This window comes from Eptatretus burgeri, chromosome 13, assembly GCF_056783735.1.
Source record: "Eptatretus burgeri isolate ZD-2024b chromosome 13, Ebu_testis_v1, whole genome shotgun sequence".
Taxonomy (NCBI): Eukaryota; Metazoa; Chordata; class Myxini; order Myxiniformes; family Myxinidae; genus Eptatretus; species Eptatretus burgeri.
The window spans coordinates 31,086,175-31,112,614 of NC_140973.1; the positions used below are offsets into that span (position 1 = coordinate 31,086,175).

Below are 26,440 nucleotides of genomic sequence, written 5' to 3' on the forward strand. Positions count from 1 at the left end.
TTGGTGAAAGTGAAATAAACCTTCAATGGGTTTATCTGGGATCCTGAACTCCTGAACTTTATCTGGTAATAAATTCTCTACACTAGCATCCCTAAAAATAGAATGAAGCCAAAGCCTATCAACCTGCTTGCGGGAAAAATCACAAAGTAAAAACTCGCAGATATCATCAACTTTGGGAGTAGAATTCTTCACCAGAACCCTGCTACAAAAAGCTTCGATCAAAAACGAGCATGTCGTATGAATCTGCTAAACTCCGGAGAATATTCGCTTAGACTTGTTTGGAACATGACCTCAGAAGAACACAAAAATCATGAAAAAACCTTTCCTTCATAAAAACCTGTAAGTTTATCAATTATCTCTGAAATTTCCATTTTTGGAGCTGTAAGACACCGACTACGACGATCATGACCTCTGGGTCTCCTTCTGATTGGATTCGCAAAACACTCGCTACCAAAAACATTACCTTGAGAAACTGAACCAGTACCTTGTACCCTGTGATTAAGACCCAAAGGATAGATCGCCCATAGTATCCTGATTCAAAAATCCTCTCTGCGTCCTCGCTCAACATTACACTCCTCTTTATTATTATCAAAATCATCAACATTAACTGAGTCTATAATTTGCTAAAAGCATGTCCAATTTCATTGAAATGATTATACAAATATGTCTTGATACCAGACAATACAACAGACCTATCTATGTCCATTCAAACGTTGATGCAAACATTGAGAAGTTTTACCAACATATTGCAATCTACAATCTCCACAAGTGAGAAGATAACTAATGTACTTCGATTTACATAACCCAACAAACATTCACAAACAACAACAAAAGTCTCACCTGTCACATGACAAACAAAACTTTCACAAGGTCGAAAAACTTTACAACAAACATCTAGAGGAATTACACTTTTTAAAAACAGCTTAACAAGTACTTGACAAAACATACTGACTCATTCTGACACTGTATGCTTTTTCGCTTTCTGTAAGCCTGACATGATTGTCACCCTTTTCAGTTTTTGACCTTGTCCAGTTGGCTCAGACCAGACAGAAGATACAGGCTGACCAGGATACCTATTGGTGAGGGGCAGCCTCGCTTGAGCTCAGACGTGATTGCTGATTGTTTCACATGGCTGAAGATGATTGCCATCGGTACATGTCATGGCTGTGAGACACTGAATGAACTGGATAACCCCAGACTTGCTGCAGTGCTGCATTTGTCTGAAAACAAGTTTGCTTATTACAAATGCTTCGCTCCACAATTTTGAAAAACTCCGTTCAATTATCTATTCATTTGTTTGCTTATTGTTTTTAAATGACTAATGTTCTGAATCTTCTTTCAGGGGCACAGGTGGTCCATCCCAAACCTTTGACAGCAATTTGGGGTTTGCAAACTTTCGCTCACCCACCCTGTAACACATAAGGCGTTACCCCGGCTAGCTTTTTTTTTTTAAAGTCTACATGGTAACATTAGTCACAGTCTGCAGCAAAGCAGAAATTCAGGATAAAGAAGACGTAGATACAATGTTTTCTTCTGTACACTGGCTAATCTCAATTCATCTTGCCATTGCATACCAATCTGATGTACCATACTCTGTTATAGAGTGTTTGTTCTGCCGAAGTCGTTTCTTGGCCTGGTGTCATGCTGGACGGTTTGCCATCCATCTCCCAGCAATAGTTTGGGCAGAAATTTGGAATTTGGTCATACTGCCAGTGATAGCTCGCCGACTCTTCGTGAACGAGGCCGTGTAATCCTTAACATTCACCAACTAGTGCCGGCAGACAGGGTGGCCGTTTAACGTCCATCCGAGGGACGGCATGCCCACTGATGAATCACCCTGCTGCGAAACACTAGGATGACAGTTTAAAGCTGGGTTGGTGTTCAAACCCAGGCTAGAAGGTTTTGAGGCAAGTGCACATATCTCGAGGCCAAAGCATTGCATTATCTATAAGAAAATGGCTGCTTAAAATTTGTAGAGTATGGAGTTTCGATTTAGCACCAGACTGCAGAGGAGAGATTGTGAGCCTTCCAAAAAAAGGATGACCTTTCTGTCTGTAACAACTGGAAAGGCATCACATTGCTCTCAATGCCCTGTATTGTTTTCTGTTGTGTGACAGATACTGTAGATTCTACCCTTTGAGTAAATCAAGCTGGATTCAGACCTAAGACATATTGTTCTGAATAAATATTCACCTTTATACAGATAATGAAAAAGTCTGACCTTCCAGTGCCCTATCGTTGTAAACTTTGGAGATTTTACCAAAGCCCTTAACAGTGTACGTTGCTCATGCATGTGTAGGATCCTGAAGAGTTATGGCATCACAGATAAGATCATCACCCTCATCCAATGTGTCTTCACTGCTCGGAATGTTGTGTCTGTACATGAGATTGTGTCTGAGGTGATGCAATACAGATTTATTTGAAGTTCAGACAAGTATTTGACATGACTGCATTCTCTCATCCTTATTGTTTAGAATCTGAATAACCTGGGTAATGGCCAACAGTACTGATAAGTTCGGCCTTGGAATTAAGTGGAATGATGGTAAGACAAAACAACACATCATCATTCGTATGCTGCACATCGCTGCCAGTTAGGATCAATTATGTCAAGGGTGTGGCGATGCCACTGAAGCAGTGCCTCCTGTAGGTTAGAGCAGGAATTTGCAATTTGGCTGGGTTGGGGAGGGGGGTGTGGGGGGAGGTGGGTGGCGATAACTCACCTTCTCTTTACAAAGGACACCATGAGATTTTTTTTAACATCCAACAACTAATGCTAGCAGATGGGATGCCAAGTTTGAGGTCCACCTGAGGGACGCACACACATTCATGTATCACTCTGCCAGTGAAACACCAGGATGACAGTATATAGCTGCGTCAGGATTCAAACCCAGGCGAGACCGCTCAGAGACAAGTGTGTATACCGCTAGGCTATCATGCCAGCCCACTTCAAGACTTAGTATCACAATAAGTAAATAGCCAGTAGGATATGTAACGTGACCTGAGCTTTCAGAATTTTGTCAACAGTATGGAAATCGTGGAAGTTCAGTGTGGATTTCAAACTCAGGTTATACATTAGTAATGATCTATCTGTGCTATTATATGGATGTCAAACATGGCAACTGAAGAAGACAAATTAAATGAAATTGGATGTTTTCAATATGAGATACTTACGAATCATGTTTTGGTATTTGTTGGTATAATCATTTAAGCAATGAAAAGATAAGAGTGCGAGTTCAAGCATATTTTGGAGATGGTTGCATTGGCTTGGACATTCCCTTCACCATCCTCAAAACCGGAATGTCAGGACGATCTTTTTCTGTAAACCAAATGTTCGAAGGAAAGTTGACAAACGACCTGAGAGAGGACAATGAACCATGACCTGTCAGGGAGAAACTACCCTGGAGGAGGTTGTAGAAACTACTAGGAATTGGCCAACAACGTGTAGATGGCAAAAAGTGGTTGCCTTCATCACCAGGTACAGGAGACTTACATATGAGTCGAAATTCGCTAATGCGTTACAAAAGCGTGACAGCTGGTCAAAAAAATCATATTCAAATAATTCTGCTCAACTCGTCACTCCTGGAATCATTTGATACCACATTTTTGGGTTTCACTCATTATAAACGCTTCCAGTCACTGGAAAACGAAGAAAATATAGAATGTTTGCCAAAAAGTGGGGTTAACGTGCATCTGGTTTGACCGAAATATGAGGGGATAAAATGCCGTTTTTCACATAATAGCAGAGATATCACGGCCATTACGGGCTTCTTCATCGGAAAACAATGACGTGGTGTTTGTGCAGTGCCACTGGGCACACGTCTATAGCGTCATCACTTCTGTTGTACCTCGTTCACGTGACCTGCAGACCACTTTCACGTGCGTAAGAAATTGACAGACCTGCATCATCAGTTTCGTCGGGCGTTGTTTTGCACGATCAGCCATCAATAGAGGCGATTCATGCAGATCGGTATACTACAATTACGATGTAATACACATTGTCTTGGATTTGGAAAGCTATCGCACTCAACATTCAGGTCCTTTAGCTCAGTTATATCGGTAAGTACGTGTTGCCAGTTAGGGTCCCGACCCTGGTCTTATGGGTAATTAAATCTTCCTGCGCTGTGAAGTTGTTTTAATAGTTGGGTTTTCTTTTAGTTATTTTTTTTACACCACGAACTACATCGACTCCACCACCGACCGCACCGCACTGCATCGCCCTCGCCTTCGCTTCACTCGTCACCACGCGGTCTGAGGAGAGGCCGTAGGGCGTAGGCGGAGTCACGAACGCCTCCCCCCTGCTGGAGACTCCACCCAAGGGAGGGAGTGCCCCGCCCACCGCGCGCCTGTCCAATCGGGCACGGACGAGGAGTCACATGGGGCCTCCGGTCCAATGGGAGGGCGAGTGGGGAGGAGCCAAGGTTCGTCGAGCGGGAGGGGGAGAGAAGGTGCGTTCTGAGGAGAAGAAGGTGTGTTCCTGAGTCGGCTGGGCTTTTCTTACGGATGAGGAGTTTTAAAAGAGCGTACACGAAAGTACAGTTCTGAGGAGATTCGTCGTTGTTCGTTCCCTGCTTGTTTCTCCCGTTTTTCTTCTCTGCCCGGCTCATCACCTTGGCTTCTGGGGCGAGCTCGTCCCGGCCCCAGAGCTTCGCGTCGTCGCCTTCCGCCTGGCTGGGACGGCAACACCAGTCTCACGGCCAGGGGGCGTCCAGCTGCGCGCTCGTGGCCAGGTAGCCAGCTACCCTGACCCTCAGCCCGACTCCTTCGGGCTGGAGGTCCCATTAAAGACCCAGGGGGTCCATTTCTGTCTGGGTGTGTGTGTCTGTGTGTGGGTCCCGTCTAATAAGTAGTGAACAGTATAAGTGTCCGTGCTGTATATTATTTGCCTTGCTTATTATTCGGTATAAATCTGCTCTTATGTGCTTTCCCTCATTCCCTGCTTATTATTTGTGAAATATACCCCAATTGTTAAATGTACTCAGCTCGTCGTGTCGTTTCCTTCATTGGCTGAACATGTCGTGCGTGTGAGGGATTAGTGGACCATTGCCAGGGTCCTAAAATAATCGGGCCGGCGGAATTTGGCGATATCACCGCTCAGCTACGCACACGGGACGGGCCGCTTAAGCGGCTCGCTTCCGAACGAGTTCCGCCGAGGGTGAAGTTCCCTAGTCGCTGGATCACGTGGGTACTTAGGTAAGTTGAAGTTGGCAATTAACCCTACCCCACGTGATCTCCCCATTGGCGTATTTCGGTCCTAAAACTATCAGGACCCGTCGACCCAGGCTTACCCGGGCCGGCGATCTGTAAATTCTGGGCGATCGAGCCGAGACGGCCCCACTGCGTCATTGAGGGTCGTGCTCGTGGCGACGCGCTGGCGGGAAACCTCAACAATATAATTGATATCTTTATTGCAATGCAGCTAAATAGTAAAGCTTATCATCATTTATGCTCCCCCGTGAAACTTTGACGGACACATATTACGCACGTGAACCGAAGAAACATCGCTCGTACGAGCAATTCGTCGATCTTTCCGGCAAAACGTGTTGCAGAACAAAGGATTCTGAACATATTCTCTGGGGGAAAGGTGATTAATATTCCAATAGACGTATGCGGGTATGGCTACGAGGGGTATGCAAATGCGTTCTACACGGACGTCACAAAACTAGTGCATCGGAATCAACTTTTTTCGGAACAAGATATGTAAAATCGGACAAACGATGAATTTCGATGCCGCGCACTTTATTACGGACGTGTCCTACGATATGTAACTACGTAGTGGGAATATAATATTCGACACTGGTCAAAGGTATCCAAAAAAGAGGCAAAATTATAACGTACCGAATTCCATGAAGGCAATGTAATGCATTAGCAAATTTTGACTCTTATATTTAACTTTTATGGTATTTAAAAAAAAGAAAAATTGACATGTCAGAATTTCAATGGTGCAGGACCACTGGTTGTTTAACATTTATTTTATAATATGTATAGTAGTGAGTCGGATTTGTTTTTGAGCAAATCGTTTACATGCTTGCCAATTGACGACTTCACATCCGATGTTTGGACAATAGATCACCCACATTATGGATCTTGACAAGTCCATATCCATTTGTTGATTCTCCATTTTTACCTCTGCCACCGAAGGTGGGTGGAGGTTTGGTTTTCACCTGTGTCTGTCTTGTCTTTGAAGAGGATATCTCAAAACGTTGTGGATGGATTCAGACGAAACTTGGTTGAGAGGTTGGGTACGTGATGAGGATGAATTGATTCGATTTTGGTGAAGATACAAATGTGGATAGGAGAAATTTTAAAGTGATTCTTCGCTAATGAGAGATAAGGCTAGAAACAATACAGTGTGTGTGTGTGTGTGTGTGTGTGTGTGTGTGTGTGTGTGTGTGTGTGTGTGTGTGTGTGTGTGTGTGTGTGTGTGTGTGTGTGTGTGTGTATATATATTACACATTATATAGCACGGTATCTCAAAAAGTTGTGGGTGGATGAGTTAGGTAAGTGACCAGAACAAGCGGATGAGATTTTGGAGATCCAGACCAAACTTTTGTACATGACGGGTGGTGAAATTGGTGTTCAAGTTTCATCGGAATTGTATGTGTAGCTTTGGAAGAAAGCAAATACATATTTTAGGGGCAACCCCCCTTAAACACCCTGAGAGCCATATTTTTCAAATGTCATGAACAAACTTTGGTGGGCCATGGGTGATGAAGGTTGGCGAGAAGTTTCATTAGAATTGTGTATCGTTTAGGAAGAAAGCAAATACCTCTTTCGGGAGGCAACCTACTCCCCCCCCCTCCCCCCTTCCCCAGTAAATTCCCTCTGTGGATTCCTTCACACCCCGTTTTTTTAATGCCATCACGGGTGATGAAGGTTGTGGTAAAATTTCATTGAAATTGTATGTGTAGTTTCTCAAAGGAAGTTGCAAGTCTTTGTGGATGGACAGACGGACATACAGATGACACGCCATCCCATAAGCTCCCCGGAACTACTTTACAGGTGAGCTAAAAAACCATCCCTGGGAATGTTATAAAAAAGAAACTAGAGTTGGAAGCTGTCTGGGGGTTCAGCGACGATCCTGAAGAAAGCCATCGGTGCAAAACTTTGAGAACAGAAAACTTCACAGCTTGGTCCATGAATCGTGACCCCTTACCGAAATGAAGGTGGATGCTTTCAGCCTGACCTGGGAGGACTCCATTCCACATTCTGAAACCCACATATGTAGATACTAATCAAACACACATTTACACACACCCGACACCGGCAATGTTTCGGGAGTGCGCAGGTTGGAGTCAGTGTGAATACCGACAACAGTACATGCTGTTTACAACCCAGAAACCTTGAGTAGCTTTCACCGAAAAACAACGTTTCATTTATGTAGACGTTTCAAGGATAGGATCACAATCATTATTCTTTATAAACAGCTGCGTGTGATGGTTGGAAAAAAAGTTGGCTCAGTAATTTAGAAAATATGTTCATACAGCAAACTGCTCAGAAATCGGGCGTTATCAAATATATTTTGCTTTGAAACTCACAAAGGGAAACAATTAACCTTTGTAAAGCAAATCCGATAACCAAATGCTTTAGAAACAGGTGCGAGGACAAAGGAAATCATGATAGAACGTCCATAAGATACAGGATGAAACTTTGCTACCACGGCACCCGTAACAGGCATGGTATGTCCACACACCCACGGAGAGTCCATACAGATCCAAATCTACCCATATGTACAGTGTCCGTGCGTGCTGTAAATGTACCTCTACCTTGTAGTAACTGTCGACTGTACGTCCCGATCAAGACACGAACGGCACTGTAGAGCTCGGTAAGTGGCTTGGCAAGCGATTACCAATTGCCATCGATACAACTATGCACCCGGAAATACCTGTGCAATCTCCGAATTGGATTAGCCTGGTGTTGGCTTAGTGGTTAGGGTGGTGGCTTGTGATCCTTGTGTCCTGAGTTCAAGCCCCGATGGCTGCTGAATTAATATACACCAGGAGGTTGACTCTGCCTGTCATCCTTCCGAGGTTGGCAAAATGAGCACCAGTGTACTGGTAAGGGGGACACTGCATCAGCGGCATAGCCGCGTCCCAACCAATGCTGCAACCAGCAGCCACAGGCTGCACTCGATAGAGAGAGAGAGTCCGAATTGGATAAATCAGCAGTTTTTTGGGGGGAGTTGGAACTGCTGATGCTGATACAAATCTGGAGATTCTCGTGGTTATTCATGTGCACAAATGAAATAAAGCCACAAACGCTGGAGTCTCCAGGCATTTATAAGCATTGCAATGTACCCAGCGATTTGTCGTTATGATGAACAGGCATTCGATAATATGAGTGAAGAAAGTGAAAAAAAAACTTTATCGTTAAGAAATCGTCGTGGCCTTTTCCAAGAGAAGGCATGGATGAGCAGGCCTAAAAACATGGCGGCCTCAGACCCCAGCGAGGTTACCCAGGAAATGTCTGAAGACCCCAGACAGCGAGGTGGTCGAGGATCGCCTGATGAAGGATATAATTAAATAAGGCCGTTAATGATCCTCAAAAGGGGTGTTTTAATTAACCCAAACATCCAATTTTCACTCATGTACTTCCTTGGAGTTTTCTTAGTATGCATGCAAAGTTTCAGGCTGCTAGGTTTTATAGTTTTGGAGTTATGGAGGAAACCGCACGCACGCACATACACACACTACCTTTTACTCATGTATATGCATATATATATATATATATATATATATATATATATATATATATATATATATGGTCATGTTCAACCGGCGGTTAACACCAACCTGGATGGATAGCTGAATGGTTATACTTGGAGGCAAACAGCCGATATCCCCAGAGATTATAGCGCACGCGGCATGGAGGGCGGTCAGGGCGTGCACCAGACGGTAGCACGCGGGTTTGTCCTCAAACTCACAACAAATAGACAAACACTGTAAATTTAACAAATGAGGGTTTAATGAACATAAATCACTGAGTAATAATGGAAATACATCAATGCGTGATAATGAAAAAAAAAATCAAGGCATGAGGTAATGAAACGTGAGGTAAACTAAAACCTAATTTGAGACTTCTCCACTTGGTCCCAAAAGCAGACATGGGAACAGATAAAATAAAAGAAAATCCTCTCTTTTTTTTTCCTGGCACTTTGCTGTGTGTCCAGAGATGACCTTTTCGGAGCCTGGCAATCCTTGAAACCGCGTAGCCATCGTGCGGAAAGATGCATCCAAAATGGCGCCAAGTCATTCTCTGCAGTCACGTATGTGAAGTGATTCGCGTGGACGGTCTTCCTTTGTTAGGAAGACCGTTCACACCATAAAAAAAATTGGGGGCGAAGGGAGTCTACGGGGGGGGGGGGGGGAGGGGGGGGAAGGATGCCCTCCAAAATAGGTATTCGCTTTTTTCTCAAAAACTACACACAATTTGGATGAAACTCGACCACAACCTTCATCACCCGTGATGTACCAAAGTTTGTTCACATCATTAAAAAAATTGGGGTCATAGTATTGGTTCATTGGTACATTTTTCTGATTCCGTCCCACGTTGACTTCCTCCTCACTATCATTGTTCTACCAGGTGAGCGCCTCGGGTATTTCCCCTATTTTTAAGTTTAGGTATTGACTTCGGCATTGTTTATCATTCATCCAGAGTTTATCTTTTGTAAAACCTGTTTCAGAGTTTATCCCAAAATGAAGTTCAAAGCTCATTTGCTGGGGTTTGGAGCACCAACTTTTGAGAGACATTCTTGCCCGACAGTTGTTCTATGATTGGGTCGCAGTGAGCTCATCCTTTGGACCATTGTGATCATATTTTAAAGTATGCTCTAATCGTGTTTTGTCTTCTGGAATTATTAATTTTTTTGCACTCGTTTAGGTATCACTTTCTTGGTTTTTCATCTTATTTCTGTATTTATCTCAAAAAGAATGTTCATTTTTTTTTCTTCATATCATTGCAAGGTCATTTTCCATATCAGTTACACTTTAAATCAGTGGCTTGTTTTGGCTGCGAGGTTGTCAATTGCTATGTTTTGCTGTCAGGGAACGCCTACTACCACGCTGTGGGATGGAAACTGTATGGGGAGGGCCGATCATCGTTTACCGCAGGTGGGACGTGCGCGCTGACACGGACACCGAGACACGCAGGTGACTAGAACACGTGCGTACCGGTGCCGTGGGGTTCTCAGCTTCGTCATTGCCCTCTCCATGTACTTGTCCCCTTGTCTGGCGAGGAGTTTGAGCTGGCTCTCAATGTGGCTATTTTTGTCTCGCAGCACCAACGCTCGTTCATCGTGCTAAAAAGTGCCTTCCCTGGTCCGTCCTTCCATGCCCTTCCCTGCCCTTCGTTATCTGTCCTCTTTAACACCGAATCCCTCTGAAACCATCATTGAGTTTCTTTCCACTCAACCCTTGCGACATCACCTCGTCACATGTTGCACAGATCATCGGCCTCGTGGTGCCTTGAAATGAGAGAGAAAACGTCATGCAGAGAACTTTGATGGATGACATAGGGTTGGTGGACTCAAAGTGGTTGGGAGAGGGGTGAATGAAAGTGGGTGGGGAAGGAGGTGAAAGGGGAATTGTCTTGGTTTATAAAGGGGGTGTGGAGTTACTGATCAATTATGGTGTATGCTACATATCATAAAGGTATCTGAACATTATAATTTACTTTTCATTGCAGTGTTATTATTAGTCCCCTTCCTGTTTCATCGGAGTGGTCTATAGGTTTGCTCTTCGTCCGTCCATCCGTCCGTCTCACCTGTGGATTTTCAGACTTTTTTCCCAGACCCTTAAACATATTCAACTGGAACTCGGTACATTGCTTTATTACGATAAGTTACAGAAGAAGTTCGAGTTTCAGGGAGTTTCACCAATTTTTCACAAAGTTATGCCCTTTTGGGACGAAGAAAATATCACATTGGTTGGGGACACGTGTTGCAAAGCAATTCTCGCTCTTGTTTTTGATAGTAATTAGGTGTCAAGCAATAGTTGTACGAACAAACCAGGGAAAAACAAGACGCCTAACAAACATTTAAATGCCCCCCCCCCGGCCACTTTTACAGAAGCAAGGCTCATGGAAGAGCGAGGTAGAACTGATAGTGGGACAAAAATGAAGGGAATAAATAAATGAACGAACAACAAAAAGAGGAAAGGAAGGAGGGGAGGAAACAATAAAACTAGCAAGTAAGATGGTTGAGTTAGAAAGGGTTAACGAGGGTAATAAAGATCATGGAACAGCATTGGGGATGACATGAGATGGTGATGGTGCACTGCTTGCCGTAAGCCCCGGAGGAGTGAGACAGAGGTAAAAGGGGGGGGGGGTAGAGTGAGACGGAACAGCTTCTGGAAGGAAGTTCAATTACAAAATAAATCTTTTACCTTAAAAAAACAAACTACTTCTGTCTACTTCAGGTGATTCATCGGTGTGATTGTTTTTTTGGTTTCGTCGTTTTGTGCTTTCTTGGTTCCCAATTATTCAATTGCCTTAATCCACCATGTTTGCAATTCATAGTTTGATCTGTGCTTGTGAATTCGACTTCGTACCTTTTCTGTCCATTCGAATTCGTACCTTTTCCAGGGGTGAAAGGGGGGAAGGGGCAGGGAAAGGGCAATGTCGGTGGTCGTGTACTCGTTGTGGACCTGATCGTCATATTGAATTGCCCGCGAGTCACGAGGAACGTTTTTTTTGTCACTTTTTATTCTTATTTAATTTAGGCTTTTAACATCTTTATTCATTTAACACCCTCTGTATGTTAGTCATTACACACCACAGTCGTCTTTTCATTCACCTGTGGTAATCCAACACATTCAACTCGGCCCCTCCTCCAAAATCATCATCGTCATCACCACATGCAACCCCCCCAACACATGCATCTGACCACCTCCTCCTCCTCCTCCTCCTCCTCCTCCTCGTCCTCCTACTCCTCCTCCTCCTCATTTTCATCTTCCCTCTCTATGCTCTCCTCATCACCTTTCCTCTCCCGTCACTTCCTCCTCTCAGCACCACGTTAGCCCCACCCCGCACGTATCCATCGCCTCCCATTACCCTCCCCACATTTTCCCTCCTCCGTTGGCTTGCCCATTTCCCTTCCTCTTTCACTACTACTTCACCTTTCTCATCAGTCCTGCCCTATGTTCCCTACTCCCCTCCTTATATAATTATATTCCATCTCCCCCATTGCTCTTTCTTCTCGTCCCTCACTTCTCCTTTCATCAGTTGCCACGCCCCCTTTACTTTTAGCCACCTCCCTCTTTTCCCTGCTTTCCAATATTATCTCTTCCCTTCCCGCCCATCACAGGCCACGCCCTCTGCCACGCCCCCACCATCACGCCCTGTTATCTTTTCCTTTTCCTACCTATATTATCTTCCGTGATGAGACAACATTATTCATAAAGAATAAGAGACATCTCTCCAGGCAATACAGCTATGCGGGGTTGTGGTTGGTGCTGTTGAGATCGAGGAAATGAAAAGAGGAAGAAGAAGCTGAATAGGAATTCACGAGAGGGGAAAGAGGGCGGTGGGGGGGGGGAGTGGTGAGAGGAGGAGAGTCTCGTCGGTGTAGCGTGTGAGTGTCCGCGTAGTCAAGGCGAGGGGAGTGGAGAAAGACTGGCTGTACAAGGAGACAGAGAAAGACGAGGGGAGGAAGAGTGGCCGAGAGAAATAATTCGACGGAACAGGTACAGTGTGAGAATGGAGCCGTGTGACGGTGATGGCCATTAAAACGAGCAGGGGGGGGGAGTCGAGGAGGGAAGCGGGAAGCTAAGTCATTGGAAGAGAAATGATGATAAAAGGTTACACGGATAATTGGACGCTGAAGACGGATGAGGACATGATTTTATCTGTGTACGTTTGTCCGACTGCCCTTTGTCCGTGTCCGTGCCGTTGTCCGATTGCTTACTGAACATGTTTCTGTGTGATTGTCCGCGTCTGGTTGTGATTTGTACGTCACATTCCCGTGTCTGTGCGTTTGTCCTCTACATGGTATTCCGTCCGTCTGTGGGATTTGATTACCCGCTGTGATCCGCTTGATCTTGCTCAGACTCTCCATGGTGGTAGGTCCGCTGTGGGTAATCGTAGTTGTGGTTGTAGTCGTAGTCGTCGTATAGTGACACACACACACACACACACACACACACACACACACACACACACACACACACACACACACACACACACACACACACACACACACACACACACACACACACACACACACTTCATTGATGGAAAGTCACTCCGCAGGCCATTGTGTCTGAGTGTATATAACTCGAGAACTTAATCTTTCTAGTAGTCACAAAGTTCTGAGTTTTCAACCCCAACAGCAATCCTTCCTTGGCAGCAATTATCATGATGGTGTAACAGAATGCCTACCTTGGTTGGCGAAATGCCAACGACGACAGTCAATGGTGAACGTGCGTCTGGAGTAGAGATGTATTTTGAACATTACGTAAAATCACGTGTGCGAGGTTAACCTTGGTTCTGAAATCAAGGTGAGAAGGTAGCCTGTTGAACATGTAGGGCAGCTTGCGATGGCTATACTGCTTGGGCTATAATAACTTGATTTCACAACATGCAACCTATTTCAGTTATCAATTTTGTATTCCCCCCTCCCCCCCCCCCACATTCATCGCTTCTACTTTATAGCGTTGTGTATCTGGGTGATGTGAGTATCATGTTGAAGTAATACAGTGTTGATTTATGTGTGCAGCAGACAGCTGGTTACAAAAACGATATGTGAACCGCTTGGCCATCCATCTCTCGACCTACGAAAGCACAGGCTACGTTCGGCACCGACGTTGAGTGTCGTGCACTCGTTGTCCTGCTACCTGCCCACCTGGTCCCGCAAGCCGGGGCCGGGTGTTAGGCAATGGAGATTGCAGGAGTGTGGGGGAGACATGCAGCATTGTGCTGGATTTATGGCTGTCTGCTTCTTGGTATTACTTCACCTCATTTTTGTCCGAGCTTCAACCGTCCAGGTGAGCTTCCTCAATCGAGGCCCTTCCGATCGGTGTTGTTTTTTTTCCTGAAGTTTACTTGTAGAACTTGTGGATTGTTCAGCCTGTTAGACCACAGCAACATTTTTATCAATGCCCCATGTAATATATGTATGTATGTATGTATGTATATGGACACAAGGCGAAAACTTGCCAGTCACTACCTTAGCGGTGGCAGAAGGGTCGATGGAGGCCATACACTGTTTGTTTGAAGTGCAAAATAAATACTTGCGTTGGGACAGCGTACAGAATCTCCAACGAGTTCTGCAGCCTACGGTGAGATTCCTCGTGCTACAGGTTTTGGACTGAGCGCATCCCAGGGGAATCGCCCCAGAGAAATCATGGACCGCAACATTGTAAAAAACCTCCTCCATGAGGTGCTTCCTACTAATTACCCAGGGATGTGAAGCCCAAACGAATTAAACCGTAAACCACTCAAAGATTATTTTAATAACTGGGGTTTATTGAACAGTAATAACCAAATGAGGCAGAGAGGCAGAGGCAGAGAGGCATGCACGTAACATTTATACTCCACTTGCCCTCAAAATCCCAGAAACGGCCTAAGTACAGTATTTCAACTCAGCCACACACGATGAGTAAGACGAAAGGGTTCACAAGACAGTCGGGAAAACCTTTCCTTGCCTGAGGTGAGCGGTTGAGGGTTACCACGAGTTCCAGGCCAGTGAGATGTGTAGTCCGGATTCCCTCTTTCCGCTGGCTGGGTCCCGTGTCTACGAGTTGCTTCACAACTTTGCTGGACTTTGATCATGCCGATCCCGAGAGCAGCTTACTCAACAAGCACCAATGGAGCTTCACGACAACGGCCCGCGCCAATAACCACCAACAACAATCACTCTGTCAAACCAACTTGTCCTTTTTATTTGCCTACCTGTATGTCCACGTGACGCATCTTAAATGTTCTTTTTGCCAAGTTATTCAGCCTTCGAGTGACGTCATTGCGTTGGCCTTGAGACCTTTCACCCGGATTCACACCAGTCGTAACTGGTTTCCGCTGTTGCGGTTGGTTTGAATCAAGTGGCTTAGTGGTGAATGACTTTGTCCTTTCATGGGTGGGTGGCAAACAGATTAAAAGGAAAACATCTAGACAGATGACATTGGGGTTAATGGTAGAATTAAGTTGTAGAATAGATGGGTTAGAGCTGAGATACATCCGTAACGAAGGGGTGACGATTAACTATCTCAAACATGCATCGACACAGGTTGATCTCTGTTTACATCGCAAAATGCACACTTATGTTTACATGCATTATGGAAATATCTAATCTATATTATACCCATTGCCTCTGAACACACTGTTGCTATAACAAGTGACGGGAAGAGCTAGTAAAAGTATCCGTCCCCAGTGACCGGAAAAGTTCAAGTTAACCTATCAATGTAAGTAATATTTCATGGACTTTAAAAAGTTCATTTGTGTTACACTCTTGGTTTTACGCAAAGCCAAAGCTCTGAGTGAGCTACTTATACCACCCACTGCAAAATGGTGGTGCAACATCGTGTGGCGGAGGTTGAATTTGTCGAAGAGGGCAAAACATCCTGGTTTCAAAATAAAATTTGGCATCAACATTACTTATGCCTGTTCTCCAGTCATTTCAAAAATGAATGTTGAGCTTTTCAATGCAGTGCGAGAAACGGCCACCATAAACGGGAGACAGATGAACACATGGACAGATACCGCGGGTAATAATATATAATAGATGACTTTCCTTCTAAGGAACTTGTGGGGGCCAGGACACACACTTGAGGAACTCCAGTAACAACTAGAAATATGTCAGAGAAGGAAGCACCACACCTCACAGCACTCTCAGTACCCAGAGTATAGTTCAGAATCAGATTGATCAGCTTTGGTGGCACCCCACGAAGACCAATAATCCTCCAGAGGGCATCCTGATTCACTGAATCGAAAGCTTTGCAGGGATCAACATAGGCTGCAAGCAGCCCCTGCTGAGAATCTCGTCTGTGTTCGGTGAGGACACAAAGAGCGAGGATACGGTCAATCGTTGATCTCTTTGGTGTCAAGCCTGACTGCTCTGAGCACTGGTGCTCAAGCAGATGGTGGCGAACCCTCTTAAGAATTATTGGAGTGAAGACTTTGCACACCAATGAGAGCAGCGTCTCCTTCACGGGGGTATGGGAAGTGTAGATTGTCTCCTTCACAGTGAGATCACCTTTTGGTAGTTGTTGCAGTCCTGGTAATCTCCCTTCCCTTTCCAGAGAGAGACAACAATGCCCCTCTTCCAGTCAGTTGCGATGATGTCTGTGCTCCAAACAGAGCACATAACTGCATGCAACGACACGAGTACAGCATTTCCACCAGCCTTGAGAAGTTAAGCATGGATGCCACAGATACCAGGAGCTTTACCCCCATTCAACTGCTTTACCGCAGCCTGGGTATCCACAAACAGAGGTTTCACAGTTGATTGGAGGGTCAGCAAAAGGGATAGTAACATCCCTGACATCCAACTCAACAGCTTGTGGGTCAGCCTGGTACAGCCGCTCAAAGTAACCGGCCCAGCGGGCCTTCACTTCAGACTCTTCTCTCAATAGCGCACCACCCTGCACTCTAACTGCAGAACACGGAGGGATGGGCTTGGAGGAATGTAATGCACATATTCCCCTGTAAGCATTACGGGAACCACTTGACCACAGGTGATGCTCCACCCCTTCACAGATTCCTCACACATAGGCCTCCCTGTTAACCCTCAGTGAATGTACAGTTTTATGCTTGAACTCCCTGAACAGCTCAGTTCTGCCATTAACCCTGGTCCTGTGACTCTGGTCAATGGTATACAGTGTCCCTTGAGAGACAAAGTTCCTCTTTGCCTGACGGTGAGTTCCAAGACATCCACCGGCAACATCAAGTACGGTGGTCTTGAAGGCACTCCACAACTCTTCAGGACTCCCAGAAACACCCAGACCGCACTCAACTTGTTGGCAAACTCCTCAGCTACTCCCTCGTCTGTGAGCTTGCCAACATCCAGCTTCGGCTGAGATGGTACCATTCCCCTGGATTGAAGCTGCAACATCAGAAGTGCTCCAACAAGCCTGTGATCAGTATTGAGGAATGCAGCACTCCAGTAGACCATGCAGTTCTGGAGCCTTTTCCAGTGACCATCAATGAGTACATGGTCAATCTCCTTTTATTTGCCGTACCACCAGCATTGGAATACCAAGTCCAGCGATGTGGCTTTGGGTGCTGAAACCATGAACCAGCCACCCTAAGTCCATGACATCTTGCAAAGTCAAGGAAGTTGGTGCTATTCTGGTTCACAGTTCCAGACCCATGGGGACAACACTTTCCTCATAACTATCTCTATCAGTACCATTCGAGGCATTGAAATCCCCCAAAACTCGAAGAGTATCACGCTTGCGGCACTGATCAACCATAGACTTGAGTGTGGCATAGATTGTCTTCTTCACAGTGAGATCACTCGCCTCAGTCAGAGCATAGACAGAGACCAGGGAAATGACACCCAAGGAGTGACGAATCCTCAGTATCATAATATGCTTGTTGACTGGTGTTACCTCAATTATCGTGAGAGTCAGCTTTTTGGACACAGCTCAGCTACAGCAACTCCTTGGGCATAGTAACAATCACAGTGACTAGACCAGTAGTAGGTGTAATCACTCACCATGATCTCACCACTATCCGGTCTCCAAAGCTCAGTGAGTGCTGCATTGCTGATGTTCAAATGCTGGAGCTCAGATGACAGCAGACACAGGTGATCATCCTCTCTTCAGGATATGATATTCCAGGCACCCACCCGAAGGCACCGCCTCAAGCTAACCCGAGGAGACGCAATCTGGTGGACAACACCTCAGCACCACCCTGACACACACCACTGCAACCAGCAAGTTTTCCCTGTCATTTTCCTCCTATCATAAAAGAATGGGGATCTCGAGGGCTTTGCCTCAATCCCATCATCCGGTGAGCTGCCCTGCAAAGTGCAGCTGAACAGGAGGTACTCCCACGGAGTGGGTTTTTTCTTAGTTTGTTTGTGTAGGTTGCAGAATGAAGCGTGTATGGTGGCCCATGTGCAAATCCTGCCACCAACCTCCTAGAAAGAGGTTCCCAACTGCAGGAGGACGTCTGCAGACACAGTTGGGTACCAGATATGGATGGCTGTTGGCTCACAAGGAGCTCTTCTGCCCTTTGACAGGTTTTGTTTTTAATCCTGCTGGGTGTTCATATCCATACATCCTCCTCACCAGGAAATATTGTGGGGGAGACGGTTTAGTCGCCGCCAACCCGATATTTAAAGTATTTTATAACAAAAAAAAAAAACTCCAACCTGTCCTTTTGGTTTCCGCCTGAGTTTTCAGGGCTGAATAGTGTCCAAATACAGGATTTATAAACAAACTGTATTTTACATGTGTATAATGTCAGTCACGTGATATAAATAATCATAAGTGACATGTTAGAGGTGACGAAAAGCAGGTTGGTAGGAATCAAAAGCGGGTTTTATTTTATTTATTTACTTTTACCGAATGTGGTAAGGAACCTATTCAAGAGATTGTCAGTGACACAAAATACTCCAGAGTATTTTACTGAGATCGTTGTTTATTGACGAGTAATGATGAGGTTTCAAGTAAGTCCTTTTCAAACTTGGCGACATAATATTAAATATGTAATGATCAATGTAAGAATTCCCTTTTGATTTTATGAGTGGAGAGGAGGGTGTGTGGGGGGTGTTGGGAACTTTCGTTGATGGGGGGAGGGAGGGATGGGGAGAGGGTTATTAAGGGTTGGAATGGTGAGGGGATTTTGAAGCCTTTGGGTTGGGAGGGGGAGGTTGAGGACTTGGTGTTTGGGAGGGGGGCTTGATGACTTGTGGTTTTGGAGTGGGGGGGGGTGGAGTTTAAGACTTGAAGTTGCATTTTGCATTGTGCGGATGTTCCACAGGTACCTTGTTATAAAACAAGGTCCTTATTGTTACCTTGTTTGTTATAAAACCAGTCTGCAAATATACTGTTTATCATCATCAAATGAGGTGTGTCAAAACCAATAATAATGCAACAAAGTTCTCATTAACAATACTGTTATGGCCCGGGAGTTCGGGACTCTCCATGAGGGGAAGCACTCTGGTCCCTTCCGAACGCCCAGCCTTGAGGCCACCGGGCATAGATAACTCCGTGCACCGGCACGTTGCCAAGCAACCATGAATACCGATTGGCACTGCCCATCCTGGCAGGGTAACATGACCTCGCATGATACCATACCTGTGGACGGCTGTAGGGGGTCTCGTGTCCTCAGCGCACGCCCGGATTACCGCAGAACAATACAGTGAGTGTGTGCTGGCTAATATAACAAAGCAAATTGGGTGGGGTACAACTTGCTGTCTAACTATACTTGTGCACTGTGTCAGACCAATTAAGGAAAAGACAACCGAGACAGATTGGAAATAACAACAAACAATTCTTTATTGCGCGCGCGCGCAAACACACACACACACACACACACACACACACACACACACACACACACACACACACACACACACACACACACACACACACACACACACACACACACACACACACACACACACACACACACATACACACACACTCATTTACAAGCAAGAAAGCAAAAGGCACATCAGAGCAGATTTAACCATACATGTATTCATTCTTATTCATTCTTACTTCCACAATGGACACATGGCTATCATTCACTCATGGGAGAAGAATAATACCAGAAGAACTTGAAAATAAAGAAACAAAGTATGGAGAAAAAAAAGACTGCTTTTCTTTTCTCCCTCACCTCACACAGCCTGACGGCTGTGTAGGCCCAATAATGTACTAGAGAATTGGGTGAAAAGATGGGGAAGATGGGCAGTCGCGATGGCACACAGTCGCGTCCTCGCGGTGTCCAGATCCAGCAGGTGAGTCCGCTCTGGCATCCCCAGATATGCCAGTGAGATGTGCAACTCACCCTCCTCAGCTTCTCCTCCTCAGGCCCCTGTCGATGAGGTGCTGCCATTCACCGTCCTCGTCCTCCTTGGCTGACAGGATCGAGACCACAGGATGACTCTCGTGGAAGGAGTGTTCTTTTCCCACAGAAGTTTAACACCAACTGCTCATGAAACCTTTCTTTTTTCACCCTCACACGCTTTTTTCCTCCCCTCAAGAGCCTTCTTCACATCACTTTTCTCCCCTCTCTCACGAGCCTTCTGCATCTCTCCTTCCTTCTCTCACAAGCCTTCCTGTCTCTGAGCTTTCTGCATCTCTCTTTTCTTTCCTCTCGTGAGCTATTTTTGTCCCAGCTCGTGAAAGCCTGTCCCTCATTGTTCCGCAGCCGATGGGGGCGGGTCCACGATGTGGCTTGTGGAAAATGCCACATCATTCTGAGGGAACGATCGGTATAGCTCTTGCTCCTCCCTTAATATGCCCAAGGGTGCGCCGGGAGGCTCCACCCCCTCCCTCACGTGCAAGCATTCACCCGTACAGTCCTGCACTGTACCGTGCCTGCGAGAATCACCCCACCTCATGCCACGAACTGCACATGAGAATGGAGCAAAAATGGAGATGAGAGGGATTCCGCCAGACCGAGGGATGACCGAACGACAGCGGGGTTGAAGGTAAGATTGATGGGGTGAAGGAGGGATTATCGAAAGGATGTTTGGTGAAGGGGAGGTTATTCGTGGATTGAGAAATGCAGATGAGGGGTGGGGGGGGGTAGGGAGGAACAGACCGATGGTGTGAAGGAGGAATGATTGAAGGTAATAGAGGGTTTAAACAGAATGATGGTGGTGAAGGAAGAAAGATTGGAAGTAGCAGAGGGGGGTGGTGAGGAGAAAAGACATTACACTGGAGAAATACAAATAAGCCAACGCATGCCCCCTCGACCAACCCTTTGGCAACGTACCAAGGACTATCTACACAAAGACTAATGAAATAACTCATCCTTGGGTCACTTACGTTTCCATGTATGTTCTCCCCCTGGGGTAAGTTTTCCAAAACGGTAACAATACTCTCATATCATCATCACTGATGTGCAACCGTATATGACTATATGGTGTATTAAAGTGTATTAGAAACAGCAGGCATGTAGAAGTGTATTAGCAGGTGTGATATTTCCCCACTTTCACACAAAAGTAAAAATCTAAGTTGGAGGTGGCCATGCCAACTTAGTAGAACATTTCCATGCACACCCACAGTACATCCACCAACTTTCAATTAATCTCATCCATTGGTTTAGGAGTGCATAAAATACAGAGAACGTGTGTGAATTTGGCCAAGAGCAGAAAGAGGATGTGCAAGGGTAGTCGAGCAGGTTTTTTGGACGTGAGCTTACGCCATCTGGTTCAAATGCAGAATCAAAGTCTGGGGTTGTCAGAAACATCTCAACCTTCTCAGGTGCAACAAAAGAGACAGAGCCAAGGAAAAGTTGGGGGCAACTGGGTCAGGTGGGTACAGAGGTCGAGAGGTTGGGGACAATATTTGGAAGTAAACACAGGATTGAGGCATTCGGCCTTCTCCTGAGTGGAGTTGGCTGTGTTGCCATTTGAAAGGAGAGAAGGGACGGAAAGGGAGTGCACTCTGAAGGGGGAGACAGATTTAACAAGAAGACACCAGGTTTTCGAGGACAGAGACAAGTTTAAAAGTTAATTCCTGAGGTTGGACAGGTGTTGTTTTCTGGCTCTCCTGAGAGTGGACACATTCTTGTTACTGGCTTTGTGGAATGAGTTGAGATTGCTTTCAGTCGGGTTTGCTTTACAGGAAGACAAAATGTGAGTTGTTTCAGAACAACTTCCTCACCACAGCATTCTGTGTATCATGGGTGGGGGGAAGGGTAGGATAACTGCAGATGAGATGCAATGAATCTGTGCATTAGAGAGAGAGCAGGTTTCTGTGGAAGAATTTCCAGGCTGATTTAATATCAGAGGCAATAGATATAGGAGACCAGTCCTGATGTGAGATGGCTGCTTGCAATCCCTGCCAATCTGCCTGAGTGAACAGCCAGACTCACTGACACTGAGGAAGCTCTCTGAGAATTGCCAGATAAATGTTGACTCTCACAAGCATATGATAAGATGAACTAATTGGATCAGAAGAAGAACAGGAGACATTTGTGGGGAAATTTGTCATCACCAAGTCCAGAATGGAGGATTTGCCATTTGGATAAATCCAGGTTGCAAAGTTTTCAGATTGTTGGTTTCATGGAGTCACAGGAGTCCTTAACTGAAGTACCATGGTTGGTGAGAGAAGTAGCAACACCCAGCCAAGTTGCATGGTGACGATTGAAGTCACCACATATGAGGAAGAGAGAGATTTGGAATAAGTCGTTAAAAGTTTGTCCTTGTTGTCTGAGAGAGATGTAGACGGAGTCATCATTGTTAGGAAGACGGAACAACACACAGAGAAATATGAGATGGGAGGGGAAGGGAAATCAGTAGAAAGGTAGTGAGAAATAGAGTTTGTGATGTAAAGTGCAACTCAGTTGCCAGGGTTGGGTACAGGTCTATCAAATCAGAGGAGACGATAGCTGGGGAGAGAAACTAAGGAGTCAGGAATATCCTGTGGGAGGAAGGATTCTGTAAAACAGATGTCCGTTTTATTGGCAGCGGCCTGGATTGAGAGATCTGTCAGGTTGGAGCAGAGACGTCAGATGCTTGAGGTCCACACAGTTAGGGACACGAAGGAGACGTTGGGATGGTGCAGGACAGGGGTAGGCTTTTGCGGGAGCAGGATTAGAGGGAGGCTTTGTGGGGGTGTGGTGAGGGATAAGCTTTGAGTGGGTTTGTTGCGGGGGAAGCATTGAGGGGGTGGGGTGAGGAGGGTTGCATAAAAGGGGGACCTGAAACGAAGAGATTCTGATTCCAAATTTGACAAACGGAGATAAAGATCATGGGAATGGGAGGTAAGAATTGTTTTTGAAGGTGGTGCTGGTAGTGGTGTTGGTTTGGGAGGAGGGTTGGTGAACCAAGCACTTTGCTGACAATTTTGTAAAATAATCTTTGTGAAGAAGAAGTGGTGAAGAAGAAGAACACATGGAGTACTCCTGATGGAGAAATATGGAGCATGAAGCATTTTGAAATATTTTTTAATGCTATTAAAGGAGGAAGGGTTTATATTCAATGAAGATTCATTGTGGAGATATTGATAAAAGGGGGTAAAACAATGCGGTACAGGAAATACAGGCAGAAGGAAATTGATGTATAATGAGATCGTTGTGGAGAGATTGTTAATTTAAATTTTTTTTTTTCTGAAGTGAGGAGAGGGAAAAAGGATAATATTGAGGAGGTAAAAGTAAAATATTTGGGAAGAAAGAAGCAAAAAGAGGAATGCAGAGATAAAAGGGACACAGAATTTTAACAATTGCTATGCAAGGAGTGGCCAAAGTAGGGCCTTGAACAACACGAAAACAAATTTGACAAATACTGTACAGCACAAACTGTGGCGGAGATAACAAGGTATGATTTAACATGGAAAATTGGATGGGATATAACAGCAACACAGGGACGAAGATATAACAGAAAACATGACAAATCTCATTTGGAAAACTCATCTTTTATGAGGTTGTAGCAGCAGATTCATCAATAGATTCGTTTTCTCCATATTCTGTTCATAAAGGTTTGTTGAACATTTGATGACAAAAGCCCAAATGGTTAAACAATAAAGCTATGTCCTGACACCACGTGTACACACACACACACACACACACACACACACACACACACACACACAGACACACACACACACACACACACACACACACACACACACACACACACACACACACACACACACACACACACACACACACACACACACACACACACACACACACACACACACACACACACACACACACACACACACACACAGCAGTAGTTGGTGGTGTACTGGTATTGACCTGTGCTATTTCCATAGGAGGGACTAAGAGGGGTAGTTTGAGTGAAGTGTTGATGGGCCAGGGAACGAAATGCTAGGTGGGACAAATTAATCAGTACTTGTTGCAGATTCAGTAAATTTAGAATCATCAATGACATTGTGTTCAGAAATTCCTTCAGAAATGGACGTTGCACCAACTACTGAGATTGGTGGGTCACTTGAGGACAAAGTTTTGTGATAATGGGGGTCACTGGAAATGCACTCAATATTAATTAATGTTTTCCAACCCCTTTGAGTTGTCTCTGTACAAACTATTGTCACTCACCTGAGAAGGAATCGAGGACACTTTATCAAGATTTTCTGAAGATGAAGTTTGTTGACCTTCTGAGATAACTAGAAAAAAATGGTCTTTGCAGAAGGCAAAGGGTCTACCTCATCTTAAAATGTCTCATTGCTTATTCTTCTGATTCTGATGTACCATATTCTGTTATGTCGGTGTTGCCAAAGCAGTTTCTCAGCAAGGGTAATGCTGGGTGGTTTGCCATTGCCTTCCCAGCAGTAGTTAGGGCAGGAATTTGTAACTTGTCCATCGTACCGGCGATAGCCATGGCATCTTTAACATCCACCAACTAATGTCGGCAAAAAGGATATTCAATTTAATGTCCATCCGAGGGATGACACACACACACACACATTGCTGAATCCCCCAACATGTGAAACACCGGGATGGCAATTTATAGCTGGGCCGAGATTCAAACCCAGGATAGATAACTTGGAGGCCATCCTGTCAGTCCTCATTGGTTTTTAGTGGGTTTGACATCAGTTGCAGATAAAGTTGTCAGGAAATGGTTCTTGAATGTCAAAACCACCATTTTTAGGCATTTCCCTCTTCCCCAATGAGGATGCACATGTAAAACCATCCCCAAAATTTGAAACACAACCGTTGGAAGCATTAACATCTCGTGTTAAGTTGGCATCATCTGCAACAGTAGGGGAAGGAGATGTACTGATATTCACATTGGGATATGTGACTTTTCGTGAAGATAGGATGTGGCCCAAAGATGGGAACATATATATATATATATATATATATATATATATATATATATATATATATATATATATATATATATATATATATATATATATATATATATATATATATATATATATATATATATATATATATACACACACATACATATTCCTGCTGAGAAATCTCATAACTGACGAAACTTGTTAATGTTTCAGTTGAAGCATAAATTTGATAATTATGATTGTCGATGTGAAACTTAAAAACATTTAGAACCTTTTCAATGTTTGGAGGGAGCAAAATTTAAACCTGTCATCAAAAGGACATTATATTGCTAATGAGAAAAGGATGTGATGCACCCTTTTTGAATTTAATTGCTATTGGATGAAAATTTAACATGTTTCATGTGGAGAATAAAAAGAACAATGGAATGGAATATATTTTGCCTGCTCATTCCAGCAGCACAGAGAGGTATCATTGCTGTTTTTGAATTTATGAAACCGCAGTATAATTCAGATACAAATTAATGGTTTTTTTTCAATTAATTTTTATTTTATTTTACAAAAACAGGAATGCACCAGTTTATGAAATTGAGGCCAAATCAAAGTATCGTTGGGTGGTGGACAAACAATGAGTGAGAATTTCATAAACCAGATTTTCCTCGTAAACGATTATAACAGGTTTATTCGTCCGTGAGGCAGTGCACATTTTATCTATTCCAACGATATTACAAAAAGTAATTACAATATCCTCCACATTAACCTCATTCTGAGGTATGCAGACCAGGCCGTGCTTCCACATAAGTGTGTCGAAAGCTGCGTAATGAGAACATGCCACCATTTTGAGTAAATATATATCTCTGACTCAGTGGCATAATGGTTAGAGCATTCAGATCGGTGGTTCAAAACCTGGCCAAGTCATACCAAAGACTTCAAAATGGCTGCTTCCCCACTTGACACTCAGCATTCAAAACGATAAGTGCATGTACAATCCTTATTGATTGGCATCCATGGGAAGGAGGAAATTCCTCCTTAAGAAATTTTGCCTTGGTGCGGTGAGAAAGGCGGCGCCATTGTTGTGGCATCACTGGTACCCACAGTGCCCAGGGAGGTGACTGCTTCCCCCAAGCTCAGTGGCTGTGTTTGTCTCATCAAATAGTCCTGTGTTCTGTCTTGTGTAATTGTCTATCGATGTGTGTGCGATTTGTGTGGCAGCTCCACCACGAGCCTGAGACCCTGTTTAAAAAAAAGCAAGAAAATAAAAAAGCAAAACCTTCTCAAGCTGCACTCTGCTGGGCAGGGCAATGAATGGAAAGTTAAATGCAAGAATGGAAAAAGAGGGAGTGGGGGGTGAAGGGGAAAGACACGGGAAAGGGGCTTTATAATTGATGAAAAAAAAAAAACCTTGAACGAGCCGGGAGGCGACCGATGGTTCGCGGGCATTATTGAACAATGCCACGATAGGTACAATTGAGTTAGTGGAAGCTTTTGAGGAAGCCCTACCGTAAAAACCTATCTCTTCCGTCAAAATTGACCAAATCAAATCGGATTTTTTTAAT

General features: G+C 44.6%; 1 protein-coding gene and 1 long non-coding RNA gene across 2 annotated transcripts in view; both read left to right on the forward strand.

The window, feature by feature from the left end:
• Positions 1 to 2,161, forward strand: part of LOC147014178 (uncharacterized) — a 43,901-nt gene extending 41,740 nt beyond the window's left edge. The window contains exon 2 of the long non-coding RNA XR_015050674.1: positions 1,016 to 2,161. This is a non-coding gene — a long non-coding RNA (uncharacterized LOC147014178). The remainder of the gene's footprint in view (positions 1 to 1,015) is intronic.
• Positions 2,162 to 4,562: 2,401 nt separating this feature from the next.
• LOC147014179 (uncharacterized) overlaps positions 4,563 to 26,440 on the forward strand; it is a 197,863-nt gene continuing 175,985 nt past the window's right edge. The window contains exons 1-3 of the mRNA XM_085851944.1: positions 4,563 to 4,727; positions 10,041 to 10,145; positions 13,709 to 13,976. Coding sequence (XP_085708070.1) covers positions 10,066 to 10,145; positions 13,709 to 13,976 — 348 coding nt within the window. The 5' untranslated portion in view covers positions 4,563 to 4,727; positions 10,041 to 10,065. The remainder of the gene's footprint in view (positions 4,728 to 10,040; positions 10,146 to 13,708; positions 13,977 to 26,440) is intronic.